The sequence below is a fragment of the Sparus aurata genome, chromosome 14 (genome assembly GCF_900880675.1).
Source record: "Sparus aurata chromosome 14, fSpaAur1.1, whole genome shotgun sequence".
In the NCBI taxonomy this organism is placed as follows: domain Eukaryota; kingdom Metazoa; phylum Chordata; class Actinopteri; order Spariformes; family Sparidae; genus Sparus; species Sparus aurata.
In genome coordinates, this window is record NC_044200.1 from 1,200,961 (window position 1) to 1,218,044 (window position 17,084).

Here is a 17,084-nt window from a genome sequence, read left to right on the forward strand (position 1 = left end):
GAGCACAGCCCACTAATAATAAACTCCAGAAGAACAATAGTGTGAATGCTTGCAGCATTCACACTAATAAGAAGAGACACGAGCAATAACAATAGTGGGCTGTGCTCCGCACAGCCCACTATGGACACCTATAGCTCTGCTATAGAGGTGTCCATAGTGGGCTGGCGAGCACAGCCCACTAATTAGCTAGCAACATCATCACTAGCAAACAAACATGTCGTACCATGGAACTTCTTTGAGGTAAATGAGACGGGTAAAACATCCCGTTGCATAGATTGCAGGGGAGCATCTGCAAAACGTTTTAACACAACAATGACGTCATTGATCGGAAAGGCAAATTAAGACATTACACCGATCTCACAAATTACACAAAATGCAAAATATTGGCCGATCCAATATAGCCAAGCAGATCGGTTGAAAGCCTAGTTCTGTGTGCCCTGAACACATCCAAAACACAAACTATAGTTCTCAACGGGCCTGAAAATTACAACCCGACCCAGTCTGCTGCTGGGTCCTGTGTCGTCACTGGCCTGACTGACTGAAAGCCGCGCTGACCTTCACCCCTCCACCAGTAAAAGCTCTGTTAATTTGGCGCATTTGGCTGCATCCTGTATTAACCGTTTTTTCTTTTTTTCCCTTAACTTTTCTACTCCACCCATCTCTTTTTCCGGCGTCTTTCTTTTTAGCACATTTGCTAATTTGAATTTATCCCGCTCCTCTTTCTTTTTTTTAAACAGGAAAATAACGGTTTAATGACTGACTGAGCGGCTGAGGCAATCACATTTCAATAGAAACAAGGATCAGCTCAAGTTGGGAGGGGCCGCTCGTATCCCCCCTTAATATGCTAAATATTAGATTGACCCAGTCTGATGTTCCACTCTGTGCCACCTGTGGCAGTCTTATGGGGTAAAAAAACGTTCTGACCACCGGCTGTTCAGCCTGGAACAGACAGTTGTTTCGGGAATACTCCTGAACCTGTGGCCAGCCCACCCCTGGACACAGAATATTTATCTTCAGTTGGACACGCAGTGGATGTGGACACTCATCTCTGTGCTTACAATGCTGCTGCTTCTTCAAAGTCTTCCCGCTTCGTGGCCGTGGTGAAACCTGACACTACACTGTCAGGCTACAGTGCTACAATTTATAAATAATGATTTCATGGGTTATAATGGGAGCTTGCACACCAGGGCGGAACGTTCGTGCGACAAAAAAAAAAATCCGCAACCACTTTGTTGTCTGCGGAATTCCGTCTGCGAAACTACACCCTTGACCAGTGAAATCATTTGCTTTATAGATGGGAAGTGACATCATACAAAGCAAACGATTTATCTAATAAAATGAGTGAAAGTTTAATCATTCTGGTGTCCCAGCTAGAGCTTAGATCGGGCCCAAAATATGAAGCCCGACCCGACCCGAGCCCGTGCATGTTGTGTCCGAGCCCGGCCCGGCCCGGCCTGACACATTAACTGTAATAATGAGGCTGAGCCCGATTTAAACCCGACATTTTTTTAATACGTGGACTGTTATAAATGACATTCTTAACTACAATTCCATGTTGTTTGAACCACAGAAATATGTTTAGAATTATCTTAATGAATAATGCAACAAGTGCTGCACTTAATGCACTCGACAAAGCCGACACGTTATTATCCTGCCCATGATTTGTTTAAAATGGTTCCATACCTCTGACTTTCCTCCAAACTTGCTCAAAGTTAATTCTTCTGTTTTTCTTTTTTTCTTTTACATCTTCAAGCTCCATGTTGAACTTAAGTTACACAATCAGTGATGCCGGTAACGCGTTACTCTAATCTGACCACTTTTTGCAGTAACGAATAATCTAACGTGTTAATATTTCCAAACCAGTAATCAGATTAAAGTTACTTATTCAAGTCCCTGTGCGTTACTATCATTTTTGTCATTTTCCTTAGTAAAAATATATATTTTCGCTTTCTTCTTGCGTTTCGGGAGTGATGTCACATGTGCGACAAGTCAGGTTTTCAGCATGAGGATAACTCACGTGTAAAGCCTGGTTTATGCTTCTGCGTCGCGGCGACGGCGTACCTATGTCGTCGACCCTACGCCGTCATTGAGCATTCTAAGTTCTGCGTCGAGGGAACGCGTTGTTGTGCAATTCACCGCCAAGCCGCTAGGGGGGTGTGGCTGTGTCTTTGTTTGGTTTCGGGGGGGTTCATATCGGATTCCGTGGTTTTCTTCCAGTCAGACAGTAAACAATGGCAACTGAGATGGAGCGGGTGTTTTTGGAGATGGAGCTTGTGGATATTGAACAACAAATGCTGTTATTACACGTACCACAAAAACTTTAAAAATGGCGGTGTTGTTATACTGTTGACCAGAAAAGCAACTGCCGGAAATGACGTTCTAAGCGGACCAATCACAGTCCTTGCCGTTCGCATCTCGATGCGTCGACGTGACGCGTAGTCAGGATTTTTGGAGGCGCACGTCAGACTACGGCGTAGGGTCCGCATAGGGGTCTGCGTCGACGACGTAGCAACGCCGTCGCTGCGACGCAGAAGCATAAATCAGGCTTAACACCACGCAGCGACACAAGCGTCAACAACAATGGAGGGAGAGAGATGCCCGTTTTCTAGCTGGAAATACAGTCATTATTTTGAGTTATTAAAAAAACAACAACACACAATTGCTTGATCAAGGGCCCAGCCAATTGCTATAGTTATTAGCCGGCTCTGTAGGTGCCGAAGAGCTTGAGCACTCCTGTCAGATAATGAACCACAACTTTTTTTTCGTTTGGTGCAAAATTAGAACACAAGAATGCGAACATTTCGCACCGGACTCAATGTGCATGCTTTACATGCGGAACATTGCTGCACGGATATTCCGCAAATGCCTGTGAATACACGCACAGCGGAGGGACAGAGAGATGAGAGGGAAGCTGATTCTGTACGTGTGTTCCTTTTTCAGCGGATTTTTCTGCTTCTGCAGATAATTTTGTCAACTTGTAATATATAAATTTTGTGACTATATTAAAATGTGCTTTCCTCAACTTCTAACATTTTGATTTGAGGGGGCAAGACATTTTTTTGAGTGGGCGCTGCCTCCTCTTACCCCTGCATAGAGCTGCCCCCTAGACATTCCTAGTTTTCAGACACCAAATGTTTCTGTAATGTGTTTTTTGGATATCTATTGTGATCATGTGGTAAACTTTATGTATAACAAGTGAATACATCGAACTCTCTCAAAATATTTGCTTTCTGACGTCATCACATAGCATATATTACGGGGTATGACGACGTTAAGAAAAAAACATGAAATACAGCAGGCTTAATTTTCGTCATTCTTTGAGATTTCTTTCCTGAATCACCACTGCTCGTATTTAAACACACGAGTGTTGGCAGCATTAGAGCATTAGACAATCCTTAAAGCACCCGTCAAATCGATATGCAGCCTCTTCACTTGCACCGATATAACTTTGTATAGTAATCTAATGATTCTTACAGTAATGTCAGTAAAGTTAGCAGCCTGTCGCCTTTCTGATTGCCAGTGTTCTTGCCTACAGAGAAAAGAAACGCAATCGACCATATTGCGAGTTTGTCGCTATAACTGACACCGGAAATCGACTCATGTCACGGTTTACTTGAAGTTATTCCACAGAATACAAGAGTCTTCTATACATACCGGCGAAAAGCAGCAGGAGAAACGCAACGTGGACAGTTGAGTGTATGTCACTAGCAACAGTACACCGGGAGGAACACAGTACGCCCCGTCGACCAGCAGACTGTAGTCCTACGGCTGTGTAACTGGTACGCGTAAAATGGCAGGGGACATGCACATGTCCAGTTATGGCCAGGACCCCACTCAGTTTGCATTTCACGGATAGCAGCTTCGTCAAAATATGATGCAGCCGTAATGCAATGCAATGCAGCCCATACTCATTCTTAGTCAACGTTTTATCCAACATAAAAAAAAGCACTAAAACAACAGTGAAGCAGACAAAAAATAGGTCTGGGCGACAAAGCTTAATGAAATGGCACAGTGTACATTAGGTGTAAGACCCATCGAGAGATAATTTTTATGGTTATGATAAATGTTGAATACACTAAACTATTGTTAATACGCATTATACAATAATTATCAAAGAGCATGACTAAAAAAATAGTCTAAGATTTAATTAATTTATAACTATCTCGAAGGCATAATGTCATGTCTGTCCTTTTAGAAAGGACCGTGAAGGTCATAGGTATGTAGATCAAATGTTGTCAATATAAACTGTGAAATAATCATGATCATAAATGCATGCAAATAAAATATCAATTGTAACATATATTGTAACCATACAATTGTGGTTTAACACAATTTTATTTTAAAACTTATCTTCAATATTATTTCATCGTAGCAGGAAGATGCACTGAAGAGTATTTAAAACTAACTGGATTTGTTCAAAATGTAATGGTTATATATGTTGTCTATTGACAGGGGTGATTGCAAAAAAAAATAAAAAATCTTGAGCCTGAACTTTGTTCTTGGTGGTTATGTCTGGTTATTTCTGTTTATGTCAGACCATGCCCCCCATAAACAGACATAACCGTGGTCCCTCCGCCCTCCGGCTAGACGCGGGGGGGGGGGGGGGGGGGTGTAAAACGTTGACACTGGCACCCCCCCCACCCCGGTGCAGCGGCCAGGGTGAGATCAGCAGCGCTGGGAGTTTACAGTCTCCGAAGGAGCGGTGAGTCAGACATCAGCTACCCGCCTCCACAGCTCCGACGGTGTTTTCGCGGCGCATCACCCTCCGACCCTCGAACGAGGACGCGGGCGAGGCGCTTCAAGCTGCTTAAGGCGCGGATCGACAGGTGTCTGGCGAGGGACAGCGGGTGGTCGGGGGCCGCTGCTTCCCTGAATCAATTCAGAGGATTTTCTGAATCGATACTGGTTTTCCATACTGCGCGTTGCCAGTATGGACAACCCAGATTCAACAGCATGTAGAGCGACTGCTCTCTGGATCAATGTTTGGCCAAGGCCCGCCCCCACTGTATTTCTGATTGGCTAGTAGACCTATCACTATTGTGATTGAGTGAAAGTTGCGCCTCTGGTAGATCCAGAGAACTGTATGTAAGATCTCTAAGTAAACCCGGTTTTTCATTTTTTTTTTTCGCAGTCGCGCCGGTACGCCGGAGATCCGGCAAGGTGCCGGAATGCAATCAGCCTTGTATTTAGGAATATTAATTTAATGTTTTATTTATTTAATACTGACCGCTTGTCCTTGATGGACAGATATATTGGACACGGTATGAAATGGAGGCCATTTAAGTCTTTTACCACCTATTATTTAAAAATGATGAGAAATACGTTATGGATTTCAATGCCAAAAAAAATCAAACCAAAAGATTATCAACATACATGAATGGCTAAAACACATAAAAGACCCACAGGGAACCAATGTGCCATGTAAGCAAATGAGAGAAAAGCACAACAAGCACAGTTTAAAAACCCCTAATAAACCTTTAATTTGAGCTTTTTATACAATTGACAAATTACATTAAAACATCTGTATCTTTTTGAATGTCTGTTGTAATGTACACCTCCCCTCTCCGGCTAGCAGGTTAGGGATACTGGTAACTCCAAACATACAACCCAATGGAAATAAAGCTGCATATAGTAGTACATATTACAGTTATATCAATATACAGTGTTTACATAAAATACATCAGAGGAAAAAGAATGCATCTGTGCAGATGAATTCAAAGGTGGAGAACAAGCCTGGAAAAGTGCTGTCACATCAAACCAACATTTAAATACAGCCTCATTACCAGCAGGGTGGCCTGAGATGCTGCAGATTCACCAATCCGTTGGAGCCATACAAAAATAGATTACAGTGATACAGTGTCAATTGGCTTATTTCTGAGAGTGATCACTCTATTTTGCCATTTTAAACATCCTGACAACTGTGTGGAAGTGAATGAAAGATTAATGGATGGCTTGATGAAACAAAAGTTTTGACACCCGTGTAACAGGTCAATGAAATCGCACACCATGGCTGATTAAAATAAAAAATAATAATAATAAATAGAGAGAAGCATTTGGTTCAATATATAAAGGAAACTGCTACAAAACACCACATTTGATGATGTCAAACACTACCAAAACTACATCTATAGCAAGCCCTACTCATCCTTTACATGGTTTCAACATTTCTTAAATTCAGGACATTCTCCAGTAATGTAGTGCCAGTCTTATAAAAACTAATTTAAGGCACAGTTAAGTTGTCTGCAGCAGCAGATTTAGAAAATGTGAGATGTGCATTATTTGTACAATTAAACACTGCAAATAATGAATCCAACTCTAAACTTACTGCATCAAAAATTATATCTGGCAACTCCTAGATTTTTTGCATTTTCTGAATACACAGGTGCTCCAAAAAGACAAAAGTAAACAGCAATCCCTAAAATTCAATACAGCCCCCTTACCAGGGTTGGAATAGTAGTAGCTGCATACAACAAACTGTCAATTTATGACAAAAAAGTGGCTGACTCATTGAAAGAGGCTTATATGATCAAACACCAGAACTGACACAGTCAGATTTCATAGGGCAGGAAAAATCTGTCTCACCCAAATGAGATGAGCACTGAGTATAAATGACATGGGCCGTCCTGAAATATGTGTGCTCCTCCGGTCTGTCGGTCACATATACAGAGAGATGACAATCATACAAGGTTTGGAAACACAATTCAATGAGAAGGATGCACCAACAGTGAAAATGACCCAAGTTGAAGGATGTCAGTAATAATAATAATAATGTACTTTGCAAATGAGCAGCAACAAAGATTTGAGCTCATGGTTTGCTTTTAATAAAGAGGATTTAATAAAGCTTGTGCCACCATTCACATGTATTTACAGCACACCCTCTACAAGTTTGTTCATGTCTTCCTCACTTGACTAAATAATAATAAGAATAATAATAACAAGGAGCAACATCTAACATATTCAGAAAATTAACATCCACATTTTGTTGAATTGAAAGCATACTCTGATACATGCAGCCATTTCTATTTAGTGACCAAATAAACTCCATCATGGCAACAGTTAGATTGTGGAAGAGGAGGATGAAGGGTTAGAGTCTCTGCACACATCTTAAATATTCCAGAAAAAAACATTGCTTCCTAGTTAAATCAATAACATTTCTAATACAAAAATTATAGAAAACAAACACTGCACTGCTGAACAGCTTTTCTTGAAAAGATCCTGTGTTAAAAAAGAAAAACAAACATAAGTAAAAAGCTCTCCTGTGACACAGATCATGCTTGGAGGGCACAGGGGAGAATGCTAAATCCACTTCTGATACTGATCTTATGAGAAGCCTGAACAGTTGGCTGAGCCACGTTGCTGTAGGCAGGGTGTAGTTTTCACTGTGCTTGTGGTGTTCAGGTGGAGGCTGGAGGCCTTCAGAGGCGTGCTGCAGCCCAGGGCCTGTGGGAAGCGCTGGTGGTACCGGTCCAAACGCAGATACTTCACAGTCACCAGCTTACCTGTCAAATGAAAACCAGAAGCCTGTCACGGCTATTCAGTATATAGAGCACATCACATCAGAGTTTACAGTTTTTCCCAAGGAGAAATACTCATCTTATTAGTGAGTAAAAAACTGCAGGTAGTGCGGGTGCGAGGCGATAAAATGGAGCAAGAAATGGCAACAACCGGCAACCAGATAATCCACCCCGCTCCATCTGGCCTTAAAGCGAGTCTGTGGGTGCATTTAGGTTTTTTATGGAAGGACTTCACAACATGTCGACAGAACGTATGTTTCTGCAAGCTTTGCCACACTACAGTGTTTCCCCTTTATGAAAGAAACTCCATCCTAGGGGAAACACTGCACTAAGCTAAGTACTGCAGCAATACTAGCAACATGAGGGCTCACACATCGCGCTTCCATCCAGGGGAGGCAGCCTGGGCAAAGGACAATCACCTGAAGCCTGTCATCCCACCAAACCAGCGCACTCTCCATGAGGTTGCTAAGCTTGCGCCCAGCTCAGAGCGAGCTAAGACAATCACAAACAGAATATCCTACTTCATTGCGAAGGACATGAGACCACAGAGCGTGGTGGAAAACACAGACATCCGCTACATGGTCCACAGTCTGGAGCCAAGCTATGTTATTCCATCCCTTTTTTACACTTAAATCGATTCCAAATCTTTACAAGGAGACAAAGCTTTCCGTGCAAGTGTCCCTCAACTCTGCTCACTGGGTAGCAATAACGTGTGATGCCTGGACATCCAGAGCTACAGTCTCTTACAAGACCGTTACAGCTCACTATGTCAGCAATGAATGGAGGCTTATGTCCTACGTACTTCAGACGAGAGCTACGGATGATAGCCACACAGGTGCAAATATGTGTGAGTTTCTCAAAGCAATGGCAGATAAGAGGGGAATAGAGAAAAAACCTGGTTCTCGTCACCGACAATGCTTCTAACATGAGCCTGGCTGCTGAGCTTGGCAACTTTCTACATGTCTGGTGTTAGCTCACACTCTCAACATCGCTTGCCAACGAGCCCTGAAGCTGCCCACTGTGGCCGGACACTTGGGTAGAGTCAGATGGATCACTGCCTTCTTTCATCGCAGCACCACAGCCAGTTATGTGTTGGAACAAAAGCAGGCCCTACTCGGTAAGTCAAAGGCTTGAAATGGCCATTTTTTTAACAGTGAAAGACTACATTTAAAACAAAGTAAAAAATAATAATTTGGATATTGCAGTTACACTACACACAGTGTTTCCCCTATATGCACCTAGCAGCGGCGGACCACAACTGCTGAAATATGACCGCCGCTGCTGATTTTTTTCTAAGGTGAGGAGGTGGAGAGTGGGCTCAGTCTTGTCTCTTTAGATACTAACGTTATATCATTTTGCGCTATGGATGCCTCATATCCAGTTCAATGACACACCTGTTTGAAACGATTTATGAAAATAAAGCCCGAACCACAGTGGGCCACCTATAGAGACTATGAAGCCTGTTACTCTATTTCTTACAGCTGTTAGAATAATGAACTTAAATATAACAATTTCGGCTGCCAGTATTCATGGTTCTATTATGCTTGGCAACTATCATTGTCTCTGTCAAAAAAACTTTGCAAGCGGTCTCCTTTGCTACATTCATCCAGATATACCGTTACTGTTTGATGCAGGTAATGCGTCGTGCTAAACTTCGCTATTCCGTGCAGTGCCGTGCTGCGCTGCGCTGTCTCTCAGCATACACCACAACGGAGGTAACGTTAGCGGCAGGTTTGGAGAAGGTGTAACGAGAAACTTTGAGTTTACTTGATAATGTCAGCACAACGATTTTAACAAGCATAGGGTAGATGTCAACCATGAAGCAGGCAACACTGATCATGGATTCAGGATTATCATTCGGGGTGGATGGATTTGTGCCAAGTTCACAAGTAAGGACTCTGACTTTGAGTGGCGTTCTGGTGTACTTTTTCTAGTAGGAAGTCAGAAAATTCCTTCCATCTCGAATGCAGCATTACTATGCGCGAGGGCCACTGTGAGCTGTCAATGTCAAGTTACAGATTACTTCACAGAGGCACAGACCTTTTGGATTGTTCTAGTATTTGTGTTATATTACTGTGTGATTTTATTGTATATGGTTTGTTGTTACTATATTTTTTGTGAAATTATTGTCCATAATTGTTTTAAAGATTACACTTTAATTGTGTTCAATAAAAGTGTATTTTCTTAAAGCTTGAGACACCTCATATGTAAGCTAGACAGACATTGCCCCTGCTCATTACTGTGCACAAATGTACTGTTATGTACTTAAGCCTAAAGAGCCCCTCTGGTGGCGACAGACACATACAGGGTTCGTACACTTTTTTCAAGGTCAAATTCAAGCACTTTTCAAGCACTTTTAAGGGTCATTTTTAAGATTTCCAGCACCTTATTGCTGGGGTGAAATACATATCTAAGGGAATATATATACTTGTGATTTTTTTTCTTCACTTTCTATCACAGTTATGTACATTGTATCATGCTGTAAACATCTAAAATTATATTTTATAATAGCAAAAACTTCAGAAATTAATTATCCAGTCTGATCCCAATTTTGTGAAAGACACAGAGTTATAATGTCAAGCACTTTCAAGCACTTAAACTAAAATCCAAGCACTATTCAGACCTTGAAAACACAACATTGAAATTCAAGCACTTTCAAGGATTTCAAGCACCCGTACGAACCCTGCACATAGAAACCTCCTGGCAGGGAGCACTTTGCGCTTTGCATTTGCACGCGGGTGAACACTCACCTCCACTGCTACAACTCCATCTTAGGGGAAACACTGATACAATATTGAAGGTGCTGTGAGGTGTTACTCAAAAGAGAAGTAAAATAATTCAGCAGCTGACTGATGTTCAATGGAAGATCAACAAGCGTTAATAATCGAAAATCGAATCGATAATCACTAATAATCGAAAATCGATTCGTAATCGAGTTATGAATTTGCAAGTTTTCCTTTCAATACTAGCAATGAGGGTGGTGTTAACTTTGTTATAAGTATGGCAAAGTAAGATCATTAATGGCCAATCATTGATGAGGAGGCAATGACAAGACAGCAAAGACATCAATAATAAATATGACATGGTTATTTTAAAATGAAAATGGTACATTTAAGTAAATTAACACTTTGATGATGCAAGTTAATTCTAGAAAAAAAGGGATAGTTAAGAAGTAATAATTGAATGAATGAATGAACTTGACAGCTAGCTAGCTTCTAGCTAACAGTCAAAGGATGTAAATAGCCACCTAGTAGGTGACAAGGGTCACACATTAAATATTAGCTTGTTCGTCGAAAGAGAGTTATACCCCCCAGTATATCATTGTAAATACAACCTCCAGTGTTTGCAGTAGTAGTATAGTTTTTGGTTGCTGGCAGAGTGTTTGTTAACAGAGTTTCATAATTACATTTAGCATCCTCTTCAAATTGCTCTTGAAATTTTTTATGTGGTTTTCCTTCCAAAGCTGGCATCAGAAGATAAAAACTTTACCGAAATCTCTCTTTACTTTCGCTGCTCATAAAGATGTCAGCACACACACACACAAGACTTGGTGTGTGTGTTTGTGTGTGTACGTGTGTTTCTGAGAAAGAGATATCAAAATACCCATCTGATTTACCATTATATGAGTGATCAGTAGGCTGGGCAATATATTGATATTATACGGATAGTCATATGAAAATAGGCTTTTTTTCATTGTTTTCATCTATACAGCTCTGTATTAAGTTACTGCAAATATAAACCATTCGATTAAAAAAAACATTAAAGATATTGATGGGGCAGTAGGCAAGTCTTGTTATTGGTGTATGCCAAGACACTGGACTGGACTTCCTGGATTGTATATCATCCTCTTAGCGGTACTTGAAGCAAAACACCCACATAAACACAGTCCCTGCTCTTTTTTCTTTTGTTACTGCTGATGTGCTCTAAACGTAAGTGTTATTGAGTGTGTAATTTACCATCAAACCAGGAGCCATGAAGTGCCTTGAAGGCTTTCCCTGAGTGCTCTGCAGAGAGACACTTTACATAGACACAGCCCTGTGAAGAAAAGAGGAAGCATGTTGTGATATCACTGCAGCTAATAGAATGGTCAGGTAATGTGAGGTTAGTTCATCACTCACAGGATGGAGCATACCTCTCGTGAGTTCTTGTCAACAGCGATGTGGACGATGCCGTCATTGTCATTACACTTCTCCAGGATGGCCTCATGGATGGCTAGATCCCAGTTCTCCCCAATCTCCCTGAAAACACAAATACAAAGAGCTCAAAGAAGTAGAATTATGATATAGACTAAATGTGATAAGCCCAGCAGGGAAAGCTACTCACATGACCGGATCAAACATGTTTCTGATCTTCAGACATGGAGTCAGGCTGTTGGGAGGAGAATTCCTCCGGTCTAGAGGGAAAGCTGGGGCGGGAAGAAAAAATGTCAATGTACTGATGAAAATGGCAGAACACACTGCTGGTTCAGTACAATCGAATATGTGTAACCAGGGCCTACAGCTACATGGTATGTGGACCTGAGCTGGCTGCGATCGTTGCACGGTAAACCGGTACTAGAAAGGTACCAGGGTACCCAGCCATTAAAAGCAATACTTTTTCACATTTTATTAGTATCGGTACTTTATGAACTTTGTGCGACAGCGGGGCAGCGTGTCTGTATGCAGCTTCTCTCTGCTTCCTCACTGCCTGCAGCCAGAGTGGGCGGGGTTTTGCAGTGACAGGCAGTCACAGAGCAGAGCGAGACTGACACGGCTAAGAGTGGCATGAGTGCTCCTGCCAACCGTCCTAGGCTTGTTGAAGAAGCAGACGCACGGAGCAAAATATGGAAATATTTCGCTTACGTTGCCGACAGTAAGGGCAAGCCCATGGACACCACAAAGTCCATCTGTAAACGATACTTTCAATCCGTAATGACCAAGGGAGCCAACAGGTCCAACTTGGCGAAAGATCTAGCTGACAGACATGCGGACATGTTCAAAGAGTTCAAAAAGCTGCAGGTTAGCAATAGATAACCTTAATATCCCCTGGATGTAAGTCAAGCAAGGTTTTTTTTTTTGTGACAAGCAACATTTTTTCACCATCAGAGTTGCAGGAGTAAAAGCTAACTGTTTAACAGTCCGATGTGGTTCCACACATCTCTGTATGCAAACGCAACGTTCACACTGGTGACATGAACTTTACCATAACATGCGCTGGTGTACACAAGTATGCTGATCAACAACACCACTTATAAATGATCTATTTTAAGTCAACCAGCACTAGCAATATAATCATAGCATGTACATTTTTGTCAATTTATAATATATATTGTAAATTATATTATTAGAAAATGGTCTGATAAGAGCACAGACCTCATCCAAGTCTAGGTCATTTGTGTTGTACTTTAGTGCACTAATGTAGTTTGCAGGCTAATAATCCAGGGTTTGAACTTTATCAACATGAAATACAAATTGCACATTTCCCCTTTGTGGGACAAATAAAGTATCATCTTATTTTATGAATGCCAGACTCACACTTAATGTCATTTTTGGTCATTATTTTTATGCTGAATAAAACTGTAGTTAATGTGCTGTTAATTTTTTTTCTACTACAAGCACTGAGCTTTTAATGGAAAATCGGGTTATTTGGATACAAAAGCTATGAAGCTCAGCAGCTTTTACAAAAATATATATTTTTATTTTGATGTTTTAAGTTTAAGTGTTTTAATTAAAAACAAATACATCATTTTAAGTTCTACATTCTATCACCTAATATTTTATTTCATTACTTTTGATGATGTTTTAGTTTTTTCGCCGTGGTATAGTTTCAGTATCAGTATCGTGATATTTTAGGCAGGTATCGTACCGAAGTCATAATTTTGGTGTGGTGACAACACTATTACTAACATACAAATTGTTGCAGACAGTTTACTATAGCTGCAGGGGAGGTCTCATTTGGATCACAGCAAAGAGCATACTGGGCTCCTTGATAGTCACTACTAGGAAATTTTGGAGGGGCAATGACGGCGTGCTCTTGCCTATTAGCAATAAACGTTTACCCATGATACCTAGATTCTTCCGGTTTCTGAAGGAGTAACTGCTACAGTTTAAGTTACATGCTCTATGGAGCCACTGAAAATGCTTTAGTGTGTGTTACCTTTTCCCTGCCAAACTTTGGAGGGCATCAAGGAGGACTTTTCACAACTGAGAGAAGGTTGGATCCACCTCCAGACTAGGAAGTCCGCTCCACCAATCCTCTGAGTCTCTGTTCGAATTCTGGACTCATTGGCAGAGAGAAAGTTCACAGCCTGCTCCCAAATCTTCTTCAATTCCTTCCTGTGAAATATCAGAACTAGTTACAAACATTCCAGAATTGATAGATCAATAGATATACAGTTCATGTAGTTTGTTAATAGATAAGCTAATGTACATTATATAATAAACGTTCATTTTAATACAACTGCAGACCATAAAAACAGTATACAGTTGCAACACTATTTGCAACATGAACGCATCTGTGTTAACAGAAAGGCTACAGCACACAAGCTGTTGCAGCCTTGTATGTACTTGCCGGTCCTGGGGCTGAACCAGGGAGTCTCTAACATGGGGAATGGGCAGGTAGGGCTGCAGATCCTGGTTCTCTTGGCAAGCCTCACTGTGGCTTCTCAACACATCTGAAAAACAACAACACAGTTAGGAATAATGAAGGAAATGCTGATTGTCTGTATGATCATGTTATTTGGTTTGATTTGGCAAATATTCCTTTCAGTACTAGCAACTGAAAATAGCAATTTTGTTTACGAAAAATATGGCAAGGTAAGATCATCAATAGCCCTTATTTCTTTGACGAGAAGGCAGTGACAAGACAGCACAGACATCAATAATACATGCCACTAAGTTATTTTATCATTGAAAATGTTAAGTAAAATGACACTGTTTGTCAACACTGTAATGATGTATGTTTATTCTAGAAAAAAAAAGATATTTAAGGATTAATAAATTGATTCATGAATGTACATGACAGCTAACCAGCTTCTAGCCAGAGGGTTGTAAATAGTCACTAAGTGGGCGATAAGTGTCACATGTAAAGTATTTTTTGTCAAAACACATGTCCTGCTGGTGGTAGTAGAACAGTTGATTAATTTATTTGGAAAAAACAATCAGCCTCTCAATTTAAGACAATTTGCCACAGAGTTTGCCACAGTTTGCCACAGAAAAGGCAAAATTATGTGTGTGTGTATATATGTGTGGTGTAGGTAGTGCGCTTAACATTAGCAAGTGTTCCTTACCAATAATCCTTTCCACCATGTCATACATCTGCCTGGTCTCTTCTTCCTCTCTCCTCCAACGATACTTCATGTAGCAGACCACACTCCACAAACAACCTACCACTGCAAACACAAACAAGAACACAGGATTCACAGGTTGAAACACAACTACGGATAAACTGTTGAAACAGACTGGTAGGTGACGTGTCATCAACGGTGACACCTACACCCATGTATTAAAAGGATGGTTTGTGTTTTTGAAGTGGGGTCATATAAAGTACATATCTATAGTCGATCTGTTCCCTACCATAATCACCAATCTGCGCAGCCTGAGTTTGGAGAAGTAGAGATAAATAATAATAAACTATATATATGCTTCATATTTATAATAATAGAAGCCTACTGCAACTGTTCGTTTTTTTTTTTTACCATTAAATGTTATTTTATACATTAGCATATTCTATAATGTTCTGTCATGGAGTACATCACTTCACTGCTAACAGAAAAGAAAGCAGTTCACTGCCAGTTGCAGCTTCTTATCTTGATCTGCAGTCTTTGTTAATTTTTTGTCATGATTGTTATTATTAGTACCCATCAAAAATCACAGTTACATGTCAGGATGTGGTTATTATAGACATATTCAATATTTAACTGTCATGTATCATCACAGTAACAGCGTTACATACATTAGCAGCTGTAAACACATAAAAACATTATAAAACACATCATGTGGTCCCCTTTAAACGCTGGGTGGAGCTGTATATTTTGGTAAATAACTGCCAGTTCCAAATAAATTTATTTTGAAAAAACATCAAGGAAGAAGACATGACTACTGACACTGCACGTTTTTCTTTTTCGCCTTTTTCACGTGTTGTGCCCAGAAGGATGCCAGAGAATTCACAGAGAAGCTGGCAAAGTTTGTGACATTTTCATCCCGGATTTTTGTGAGGAGGGAATTAAACGCCTGTCCCAAATAAACGCCTGGTCTGTTAAGTGATTGAAACAAATAAAAGCCCGGCTATTATTTGGTATTTTACGGTAGTTCCCGCATCATCAGCACGAGCTGAACAATAAATCTAACACAGCAAGAGAGGCGGGACTTAAGGCGGAACAGCCAATCATCAGCCGGTCAGTCCCAAAGCCGGTATCATGTTTGAAGCAGCAACAGGAGAGGGAGGGGGAGAGGAGGCAGCTGCAGCGAGCGCAGACACAGGGCGACCAGAGAGACTGAGCCACTGTAGGGAGGCGTTTGTGCAAAACTGCGGATAAACGGCAGAAAAAGTGTGGGTGTTTACTGCTCACTGCTCACGTAAACAGCAAAACTGTGCATGTACTACAGGTTCTGTCGGAGTCGCACTGATGCGACTGAATGTAATTTTCTATTCGCACTGGAAATAATCAACTCGCAAATGCGAGCAAAACAGTCGCACTGTCGAGCCCTGGGCTAAACACAAAAACAGTCCCACTCACGCTACTCTGCTGCAGGGACAATGTGCATCTTAACGTAGGTCATTGCTTTTCCTGCGTCAGTAAATTCCTTTACCTTTCTGTTGTGCGTGACACAGAGACAGGCTGGAAAGAGCATTCCAAACCGGACACTCGGATGGTTGTGGAGTAGCTTTCAGACCTCGGTGTGGTGTGTTCCTCGGTTACTTAATAATTAATATTCTAGTCATCCGTTATATAGATGTAGTTTCTGTTTGAATACATTGTCGACTGTGCCTCCTATTGATCTGTTTCTATAACTGTTTTATATATGTCAGATATTGGACAGTGCAGCAGCAGCGATGCTGTCTGTAGCAACACAATATGGATTCAGGCACAGTATTGATTGTAGGTCATTTGTGTTTTGGTAGCATTCAGACCCCAGCAAACAATCCAGGATTTCCCTTACATTCATTTATTTGTAGTGCCCTGCCACAATATCACCAGTGAACACCACATACAGTATTCACTTTCTATTTTTAGAGCGCACCTGTGTTTCCATTACTTTCAGGTGAGATTTGTCCGAGATACACTTTTCTTGTCTAATGAGTTTAATTTTCTAGTATTCAACTAACATTTTTTCACTTGTGTCAGTCAGTTTGGTGATTTGTTTGTTAGTTGGCTCGTCAGCAGGATTACACAAAATTGACAGATTTCACAAAGCTTGATGGAGGATGAAGAAAAGAAGACATTTTTTCCTCACTTTCTTTAACATAATCAGACAGGGTGTTTGACATTTTTGTTAATTTCTCAATGCATAATGCATGGATCGTGATGTATTTTCCTCGGCAGTAGACACAGTGTCATTTGGTTGTCACAGCTGTAGAGCCTTTGGGCTT

The 17,084-nt window shown here is 41.0% G+C and overlaps 2 protein-coding genes across 10 annotated transcripts in view; both read right to left on the reverse strand.

Annotated features, from left to right (window-relative positions):
* The window catches only part of msrb3 (methionine sulfoxide reductase B3), a 116,580-nt gene extending 112,628 nt beyond the window's left edge, over positions 1-3,952 (reverse strand). For 2 of the 8 annotated variants that reach the window (XM_030440490.1, XM_030440493.1), the window contains exon 1: positions 3,655-3,938. In XM_030440490.1, the coding sequence (XP_030296350.1) occupies positions 3,655-3,937 (283 nt within the window). In that variant the 5' untranslated portion in view covers position 3,938. Of the gene's footprint in view, positions 1-3,654 lie in introns of all 8 variants that reach the window. The other 6 variants (XR_003986758.1, XM_030440488.1, XM_030440491.1 and 3 more) reach the window with 6 other exon arrangements.
* Positions 3,953-5,455: 1,503 nt separating this feature from the next.
* The window catches only part of lemd3 (LEM domain containing 3), a 32,726-nt gene continuing 21,097 nt past the window's right edge, over positions 5,456-17,084 (reverse strand). The window contains exons 7-13 of one of the 2 annotated variants that reach the window (XM_030440478.1): positions 14,782-14,883; positions 14,064-14,166; positions 13,650-13,828; positions 11,838-11,919; positions 11,647-11,752; positions 11,471-11,549; positions 5,456-7,499 (exon numbers count right to left, since the gene is read on the reverse strand). In XM_030440478.1, coding sequence (XP_030296338.1) covers positions 7,321-7,499; positions 11,471-11,549; positions 11,647-11,752; positions 11,838-11,919; positions 13,650-13,828; positions 14,064-14,166; positions 14,782-14,883 — 830 coding nt within the window. In that variant the 3' untranslated portion in view covers positions 5,456-7,320. Of the gene's footprint in view, positions 7,500-11,470; positions 11,550-11,632; positions 11,753-11,837; positions 11,920-13,649; positions 13,829-14,063; positions 14,167-14,781; positions 14,884-17,084 lie in introns of both variants that reach the window. The other variant, XR_003986757.1, reaches the window with a different exon arrangement.